The sequence below is a fragment of the Amblyomma mixtum genome, chromosome 8 (genome assembly GCF_055824585.1).
Source record: "Amblyomma mixtum isolate Tamu chromosome 8, ASM5582458v1, whole genome shotgun sequence".
Classification (NCBI taxonomy): Eukaryota; Metazoa; Arthropoda; class Arachnida; order Ixodida; family Ixodidae; genus Amblyomma; species Amblyomma mixtum.
Window position 1 is genome coordinate 146,296,343 of NC_143019.1, and position 9,557 is coordinate 146,305,899.

Below are 9,557 nucleotides of genomic sequence, written 5' to 3' on the forward strand. Positions count from 1 at the left end.
GGGCCCCGAAACACTATCTTGGTTGACTATTTTGCCTGTTGATCGCATACAGTTGATTACAATGACGCTATTAGCGTCGGTAATACCGCGTATATTCCATTTTTTAATATTTTAATGTCCTCCCAAAAACAAATTCATGGCACTAATGGTGGCTCCACCCCGTGGTGGGCGTTGGAAACGGATGTGACGTCGCTTGGCGCGAGCTGATGATTGGACAAACAGTAAATATGCTGCAAATCGTGTGTATAAATAGGGACACATTTTGTCACCTGTCTGTGTTTTATATTAGATCAACAAAAACAACTCGTTTGTCTAAGATAAAAGCCCTGCAAAGCAAGCAAAATAAAAATTGTTTTGCATCGAAGAACTTTGCGCTTCCCTGCATACATCCTGGGACCTAGCACTTATGGCTTTGTATAATATCGGGCTACCATCGACCGCGCGCGGCGTGTCGATGACAATAAAGAAAATGAGCAGGGAGGAAAGGAAAAACGAGGAAAAAGTAGGAGACGAAAGGAGAAGAGGAAAGTGTTGACTGTTTATTGTATTACTCTTGGTGTTTTTCTTTCGTCGCCATAGTACGGTACGTGCGTGTGAACCTTTTGATTTCCTGTCGTGGCTTCAAAGTGTGAACACAATCATAAGGGCATAAATAAGTCTGAAGTCCACTTGAGCCGATATAAAGCTATAATAAAGCAATTCATTTTTCATAGGCGTCTTTCTTCACATGTTCGGAGTGGTTTTTTTGCAACAGGTAGTGTGGCAGGGTGCGACCTCGGCGTGTAGGCACATGCTGTAGCTCAAGCTGTGCTGTGCTGATAACGGGTTACCAAAGCTGCTGGTGAAGTGATATTACCTAATGTATGAGTTGAAGGAGTTCATCACTGCATATTTCAGGGGCACCTAACCGAACCTGAAGAAGCTGACCTCACTGATGTTTTTGCACCACAGATATCATCTACATCAAGCTTTAATGTGAGATTTTCAACTTTATGTGTGCAGATTGGTACGAAAAAACAATTGTGCTAAAAAAATTTGCTTTTTACACAGATGCCGACACAACAGACTTCATTTTCTCTTGGAATTGGTGCACATATGGAAATTGGTGTTCCTTCACCAGTTCAGCTTGACTTATCAGGCCCTACTGTGAATACTGGAGAGAAAGTACGTGAAAACATTTTCTGAGTGGGCAAGTTGTATGTTGATGCACTAGTGTTGTATTTTCACCCAAACGTTTCCTTGCAGCTGTCAACAAATTGTCCCAGAGTAGACCACGACTAGTGCAGGCTGGCCACTGCTTCCACACAGACACATGATACTGCTACGGTTGAAAAAGTCCATAGGTAACTTTTTGGTTTCAAGAATTACTTCATCGCCACTTATAGGAGTTTAATTCTGATTGAGAAGTCAGGCAGTAGAGTGACGCAGTGCATGTGCATAGCTCATTTGATCATTGTTTGTTTTGTCATGACCTTGACAACTTGCTCGCAGTGTTAATGCAAATGCCTCACTTTTCTCTCAGGTGTACAGGCCAGCTTCCTGATCAAAGCGATGAAAGATGAATGGACACAGACAGAGCCTGGGTTGCTTCCTGAAGCAGGCACCACGCAGTGCCAAGCAGATGGCACATCTGAGGATTTCTTCAACGCATCATTGGAGCTTGGTGCAGAAGATTCCATCGTAAGGTGCTCAACACCAGTGAATCATCCAGATTCATCGTCACTGTCAGCAGTTGAGCCATCCCCACTGAAAGTTCCTGCTGATGATACCTATGAGCCGTCACGTGATGATTCATTTTTGTGAGTGTTTTTTAATTTAACCTTAGCCTGAACCCTTCACTGCAGTGATTTATCTCTGAACAGTATTCTCAATTTCTGCTGTAATGGTAATTGCGACTGTTCTTGGTGATTTATTAAGCAGGATGTTACTTATATTTTTGCAGAGGTTCTGAGTCTCCAACTGCACCAGCCCACTCCCAGAGAAAATTCATCATCTTTGAGGAAAACCTGATGCAGTTGTCCGAAGTGTGCAGACAGTGCCAAGCACCTTGTAAAGTGTCGACAAGAGTGACTGGCTCTGCACTTCATGTGACAGCAGTATGCATGGAGCAGCAGAGGTTTACTTGGATGAGCCAGCCCATGCTCAACAAAAAGGCAGCGGGAAATGCACTGCTGTCTGCCGCCATATGTTTTTCTGGAACCAGCCCAGAAAAGGTGCTGCGGCTACTGAAACAAGCGGGCATCTGTGTGCCGTCCAGCCGCCTATACTATATGTATCAGGCATTCATCTTGCAGCCAGCTATCACACACGTATGTAACAAGTGCTACTGCGTCTGAAAGTATTGCCTGATACTTGTGTGCATAATTGTATGGTGCGGGCACATTTTTCTCGACCTTATCTTTTCCTTCAGCATTCAGTACAGAACATGTTGCATTAATGTAGCATAATCAAATCAAACCAAATCAGAATTAATTTCACTTCATTTGGTAAACAAGTTTTTTCCTGTTCTGGAAGCAATAGATTGTGACAAAGGTCGAAAAATATGGAGGGACAACAATGCATTCCATACTTCAACGTGGTATCCCAGAGGCTGCATGTGAGGCATTTCTTTCTGCATTCCTCTCAAGCTCACGCTGCACAATTTCATTGTCCAGATGTGGAAAGCTGAACAGCATAATGTGCTGGAGGCGCTAGAAGGGCCACTTCACTTGGCTGGTGATGGGCGATGTGACTCGCCAGGTTTCTCGGCCTACAGCTTCATGGACACAGCTTCCAGCAAAGTCATCCATTTTGTCCAAGTGCAGCTGGGAGAGGTGACCTTTCTGTCTGGCCTCTTTGGATGTGGCTGCCACTTTTGTACTGGTTGTATAATTCTGAGATGCATCACATCACATTTTCAGAGTAGGGAAGTATTAACAAGTAATGCTATGGAAAAGTACGGGCTTGTGAAAGGCTTGGAACAGCTGAGGTCCCAAGATGTGGCTGTTGCATCACTGACAACTGACCGCCACCCAGGTGTCAAGAAGCACATGCAAGTGCACGAACCAAGTGTTGACCACAAGTTTGATACGTGGCATGTTGCAAAGAGTAAGTGATCAATGTAATGCATTGACAGCATTTTGTGCCTATGATATTTGCATTTTGAGAATGAGAATGAACCTTCCTGTGAAGAATCGTTAATATCTAAACATGTAAAATGTACACATTTTTCTGATAACACGATCAGGAACCACAAGCATGCCAGCTGTCTCTTTGCTTATCTTGTATGGCATTTAGGTGTGGCCACAATTTTACTTGTTACAGCAGCTAATACCCCTGTCATGCACGCACTTTTAAATGCTTTTGATTGGAGAACCTGCGAGATTCTCAATAGCTATTGAACCTCAAGAATTTGTGACGTTGCTACAATGCAAACTCATAGTCTAGAGATTGTATCATCACATACCACTGTTTTGTGCCACCACCATTGCTGCCAATTCTGCGGGCATATTGGCAATCTTCCTACGAATTTAAACAGAAAAGGTTAAAAACAAAGTGTTTATTTCCTACAGTTACATAATCACTCCCTAATAAACAAATTAACCAAACCATACTACTTTGAGAAAAAAATAACAAATTTCGCCCTAACCACCATCTCAATTGCAGCGATAAAGAAAAGGCTGGTTGCGGCAAGCAAGAAGGCGGGCTGCGGTGACCTTCTTCCCTGGGTCCAACCAATAGTGAACCACCTATATTGGTGCGCTGCTGTCAGTGGAGGGGATGGAAAACTGCTGGTGGCCATATGGAAGAGTAAGCTTGCAAAATCATTCCTTTGCCATAAGCCAATTTTAAGAGCCTGGAAGTTTTCATTTGTGAATCACAGTCAGTGACAGTTCTGCACTTGTTAATTCAAGATTATAGCAATACAAAGCCTCGTGAAATTTTCAGAGGCATTCTGGTTTGCCATGCTAATTAGACGTGCGAACTGAAAAAAATGATCCTGAACTTGAAAAGGGAGTGTTCTGCCAGATTCAGGTTGTTTTCTCTGATTAAGTTTGGCTTTTCTCTTAGCCTATATCTGGTGTTTATAATAAGAATTTGAAATTAGCACAACTGAGGATTTTTGATATTGGGTAGCATGTGTTGCAAGGGATGCAACCCTTCACACCTATGCCACTTCTGACCTCCTTCCAAGGTGACTTGTTGTGAAAGCTAGCTGTCTACTTGAATATACTTTCCTTGACAACTGCCATCTGACTTAGTGCATTGGTTGTTGCAAGCACAGAATTGCATCACTGTTTGTTCGTGAATGTGTTTTTTCTAGGCATGCTGAACCATGTTGCTAATGTGCATTCTGGGCATGGTGACCCTTACCCAAGGTGCCTACATGACAGCATACCGAACGGAAAATGGCTCTCACCAGGTACAGTCATGTTTTGTGCCTGCAGTTGCATCCACTGAAAACTGAAAATTTTCAGGCACACCAGCTTATGCTCGACTTGTTGCCCTTGCATCTGAAAGGCTTCTTCTCCGAGACATCGAAAAACTTTCGGCATCTGGACAGACATACCACCTTGAGTCCTTCCACAGCGTGTTAATTAAGTTTGCCCCGAAGTCCGTGGCATTTTCGGCTGACATCATGCGTGCAAGGTACATCCTTCACATGTGGCTGCTTTGCTTACTTATATACTGCAGAATAAGCGTAACTATGCTTTTGTACCTGCCCCCTACATATTTTGTTTCATGATTAGGACTCAGCTCGCCATCCTTCATCACAACGAGAACACTGGCCGTGCTCAAGCAGTCACCAAGGATGGGGAGCAAAGGTGGAAAAGGAAGCAAGTGAGGTCCAGAAAAGGGGAAGAAGTTGTGTGCCCAGTCAAGACTGCAACAACTTATGGTGTGTACATCAAGTTTAGATGAACATTACATAACACTGTTTTCTTTTGCAGGATATGTTCCAGCACTGATGGAAGAGGTTGTCGACCGCTGCATCTCCTGCCCTTCTTTCAGACAGGCACGGAGTGAGAGCAGCAGGAGCAGCAGCCACAACCCTCCAATGAGCGAGCTTCACATGCCACGGCGCACAAAGCAGGAGCTCATTGCTGCACGCCGGTCACGGTTTGCAATGAGTGCCACACTTTCGGTACTGGATCCTGCTCCCTCAACGAGCAGAGCTGGCTCAAATAGCTTTTGAGGTAGCCTTTGTGTGTTGTGGTGCCACAGTTGTAAATCCACACTCACAGCCTTGGCCTTCACAACCATGGCACTACTGCTGTTCCTGGGCAGTGCTGGCTGTCCCTCTGACCCAAATGGAAGACCTTCACGTAAAAGGCTGGTATGCCTGCACCAAATTGTGCACTCGTCGCCTACTGAGGAACTGCAGCATTTTAGTGTGAAAGCACTCATGAGCTCACAAACACTGTCCGGGAATCTTGGCAGATTTTGTTTGCGCTGATACCAAGGCTATGCCATGCTGAGTTAAGAAAAGAAATATTGCTGTGAACCCGCGGCAACGCGAACAGATCAGATTCGCTGGCCACTGCAATAGAGCACTATGCTATCACCGCAGCCAATCACGCCTGGTGTTAAACTGCAACGCACTCTCTTGCTGTGCATTGCACATCATCGTCTTCGTCAACTCTGTCCAGCATTAGGCCTATACAGGTGCTGGTGAGGGGATGTTTCTCGCTTTGGCTGCAGCTGAGTGACTTTCATATGCCTCACTGTGTGGCTTGCTGTCGGTCTTCCCTTTCCATGGGATCAGCTGAGCTGGCCAACTCGTATGGGTCATCTTCAGTTCTGTGAGGTTCACCAGGGTTATCTCCTTGAAAAACGCCGAGTTCCTTATGAATTTCCTGCCTTGTCTTTATGCCGCCATGGCAGATCCTTGCACTTGTGTCACCATATAGCGGTCTGGGTCACACAGTGGCTTATGTGTCATTGTGGCTTGACGTCTCATGAGAACGAAGTCTCCCTTTTGAACAGAATGTGGGGTGGCGAGATGCCTCTTGTCTGCATACGTCTTCATGTTTTCTTTCGTGATCTTGTCTCTCCTCCGCTGAAGTTTGTTGTTCTCTTCACGGGTAGTGGGAGGAAGTTTGGTTCTGATTTTTCATCCATATAGAAGCTGTAGTGGGGACAACTGAGTTATAGCCTGTCATGGCCGCTTGATGCAAAGTGAGGTGCGGCCCGTCACGTCACACAGAAACTGCGTCTTGGGCCAAGTTCTCCGTGCGCTCGCCGCGGCGCCGCTGCTCGAGGACAACTGCTCGCAGGGAAATGCCGTGACAGCTGTGTCTGTATGCCCGTTGCTCACTGTTTGAGGGCGTAAACAGTGCGCTTTGTAGTTGCTCATTAAAGACTGCATTTTTAAGTAGTTTGAAAGTGCCGATTACGCCACAAATCACCGCAGCAGGTGTGAATCCCCCTTCTAGTGTATGCCTGAACGCTGTCCATAACGGCCGCCTATACGATGCATGACCGGGCGAGCGGCTGTACCTCAGGACGTTGCGTTAATGCGCCTGAAGCTTTCGATCTACTTTTAAGGTGAAAGCCTTTTATGGCTCATGACTTGCCAGAGTGTCCGTGCGTCCGCATCACCTGTCAATCATCAGTATGACAGTAAGAATGGTTACTTGAAAAGTGAGTAATTGTAGTTAATGGTGTAGTAGTGGATGTACGAACAGTAATGATAATTAGTTAATGATACCCAGTAAACAATAAACGTGCACACTGCGCAGTGCCCCCATGCGCAGTCCTCAGGTGGTGTAACAACGGCACATGTGCAATGACGTCACAAGATTGCGCAATGGTCGTACCTCCTAGAGCTCTCTCAGTTGCTCCCTGAACGTTGGCGAGGAAGGATGCCGCACGTGCACGCTCCAATGTCGCCCTCTACGAAACGCGTTTGCGATGCCAAATGGAAGCGTTCGAGTCTCCAAACGATCTTCAACAGTTGCCAAGCAGAGGGCAGCGACAGAGGCGGTTAAAGGCTTTTGCCTGTGCGCACTTTAGATCGTCAAAGTGCTCCGCTGAATTTTGTTCACTTCTCGCGACCACATGTAGACGGTGAATAAGACGGGCGCACACAGTAGATTTCTGCTTGTCACGTCCATCACGTCGGCTATTGGCTCTTTTATATATATATATATATATATATATATATATATATATATATATATATATAAAGATTTTGTAATTTATAAAAAGCAAAACAATCAGTATAGCTGAAGTTGTGGAACTTTATAAGTGAAACAGCAGCCAAGAAAACCAGAAAGTACTTCAGCAGCTTGATACTTTTATTGCACTGTCATACAAAAAAGGAAGGAACCACTCACAGACGAAGAACCTTCCTTGACATTCCTTTTTGTAGTCATTCTCTGTAAAATGCAAGGAACATACCGGAGACCTGTCGTTTGGCACCCACTTGCTTTCTTTCCCTGACAGTCCTTGGCGAGCGATTTTCGGCCACGCTTCTCGACGCTGTAGTACGGAGGGAAACTCGTGATATCTCACAGTTGGCTGTTTTCTGGAGTTTGTGACTGACAGTGGCACACAGCAAATGCGCGGCATCATGCCCCATACACGTCACTGACCTCCACACACACGTGCACAAAAAGCCCAAAGCACGCACGGCAGACGCGAGGGAAACACTCATTCGCGCGCACACAGAAAGTCCAAATCTAGCACTGCAGATGCGAGGATTCTGAGGCAAACGCGCTTGGAAACGACGAAGCAAGAAGCGCTTTGGGAGTCTACTCCCGGGAAACTGGGCGACTTGTCCCCGAACAGTGGCGCCCTCACTGAAAACAGTGGTCGCGACTGTAGACTCCCCCAGGACACGCTCGTCCATTGTCGGCGGCGCGATGTGGCTGGCCGCACCTCGCCTTGCGTCAAGCGGCCAAGAGCCTGTAGTGTTGCTGCGTAATTGCGAGTACTCCCGTACCTGTTCCCCATTCTCTTCCCTCTGCAATGGCTGACCTTGCTACCTTCTTGATGTGTTTGGCGAATATCTCATTTCTCCACTGGCTCGAGACCATAGGGGAGTTACTCTGTGGTGCTTGATTCTATTGGCTGCCATAAAGTTTGTGAACACTGAGGTGAAAAATGGTAGGCCATTTTCAGTGTTGATCTTCATTGGCACACCATGAATGGCGAATATTTCCATCATTTTGCATGTTACTTCTTGGATGTGCAGCGATGGAAGTGCAGCAACCGTAGGAAATCTGGAATATTCCTGTACCATAACCAAGACGTACGTTCCATCTGGAAAGAGACCTGCAGAGTCTGCTGCTAATGCCTACGAGGGCACTGTCGGGAGGTCCGTCATGTTCAGCGGCGGTGGTCTCTCTGCTGAGTTAGTGCTCTGGCATGCACAGGAGTTTGCTATGGCAGCTTCTATTTTCTTGTCCAGTCCAAGAAACTGATTCTTTTCTCCAATGAGCTGCTTTGTTTTTACAGTTCCCAAGTGTCCTCTGTGCACAATTTCTATTGGTCAGGCATGAAGTTTCATTATTGTCGGTGATGGTAAGTTCTTCACAAATCAGGACAAGGCTTCAAAGCAGTCTTTGCCACATTTTGTCCGATGTCTCCTCGTTTTCTTTCTGGATGACCCTCTTTAGCTGTTGCATCAGTGAATAATCCTCGTAGGCATTGTCATGGTTTTGGGTACTGCTGACATACTGGCACACAGTGCATATTCTCGGTTGGCTTTACCTTCTATATTTTCCAGGCTGGCATCTTTTGCATGTCTTGATAGATAGTCTGCTGGGTTCTCTTTTCCTGATATGTGTTTCACTTTGCAGTCACACTGTTGGAGTCATAGGTTTAGACACTGTAATCTGGCCGACAGTTCTGCACTCAAGTTATGAAGGATGGAGACGAGCGGCTTGTGGTCAGTCTCAATTACAAAGCTTCCTCCAGCCAGGCACACTTTGAAATGTTTTACTGCTGATACTATCGCCAGCGCTTCCTTATCTGTTTGAGGATAGTGCCTCTCTGTAGGAGTCAGTGCTCTACTATAGTATGCGATGATGTATGGCTTTTCTCCATTCCTTTCTTGTGAAAGCACTGCACCTATCCCTGCTGGTCCTGCATCTGTGATGAGGCAGGTTTCTTTGCTTTCATCATTGTAGTCAAGCAAGTGGCAGGCAACCAATTCTTCATTAACGTTATAGAACGCGTCGTCTTGTCCATTGAAATGTCTTCTTTTCTCGAGTAAGTGCGCGAAGTGGTTTGAGAGTCTGAGCCAAGTGTGGGGATGAATCGGAAAGAAATTGTCAATTGTCTTGGAAGATTTCTGCTACTGCGTTTACTCCAAACTGAAGTCTCTTGCATCTTCTCAATCTGCAGTGCATGGAAAATGTGGTTATCTGTTGTGTCTTGTCAAGCTCTAGCTTTTGATACCCTCATTCAGGTGCAGCTTCGAGAAAAACTTTGCTCCATTGAAGATACCGACGATGTCTTCCACCATCTGCATGACGTGTCTTTCTCGTCTGGTGGCAACATTTGCCTCCCACATATCCACGCACGTCTTAACTGCACTTGGATCACTTCATTTTGGGGCAACCCTTATT

At 45.8% G+C, this 9,557-nt stretch overlaps 1 protein-coding gene across 1 annotated transcript; it reads left to right on the plus strand.

Annotated features, from left to right (window-relative positions):
* On the plus strand, positions 1 to 5,478 carry LOC149334707 (uncharacterized). The gene is made up of 12 exons (XM_089555301.1): positions 1 to 975; positions 1,051 to 1,164; positions 1,246 to 1,343; positions 1,523 to 1,799; positions 1,943 to 2,309; positions 2,655 to 2,813; positions 2,901 to 3,087; positions 3,646 to 3,789; positions 4,304 to 4,402; positions 4,458 to 4,629; positions 4,731 to 4,879; positions 4,932 to 5,478. Exons 3-12 carry the CDS (start codon positions 1,313 to 1,315, stop codon positions 5,174 to 5,176), a joined length of 1,830 nt encoding a protein of 609 aa, XP_089411427.1. The 5' UTR covers positions 1 to 975; positions 1,051 to 1,164; positions 1,246 to 1,312; the 3' UTR covers positions 5,177 to 5,478.
* The last annotated feature ends 4,079 nt before the right edge of the window (positions 5,479 to 9,557 follow it).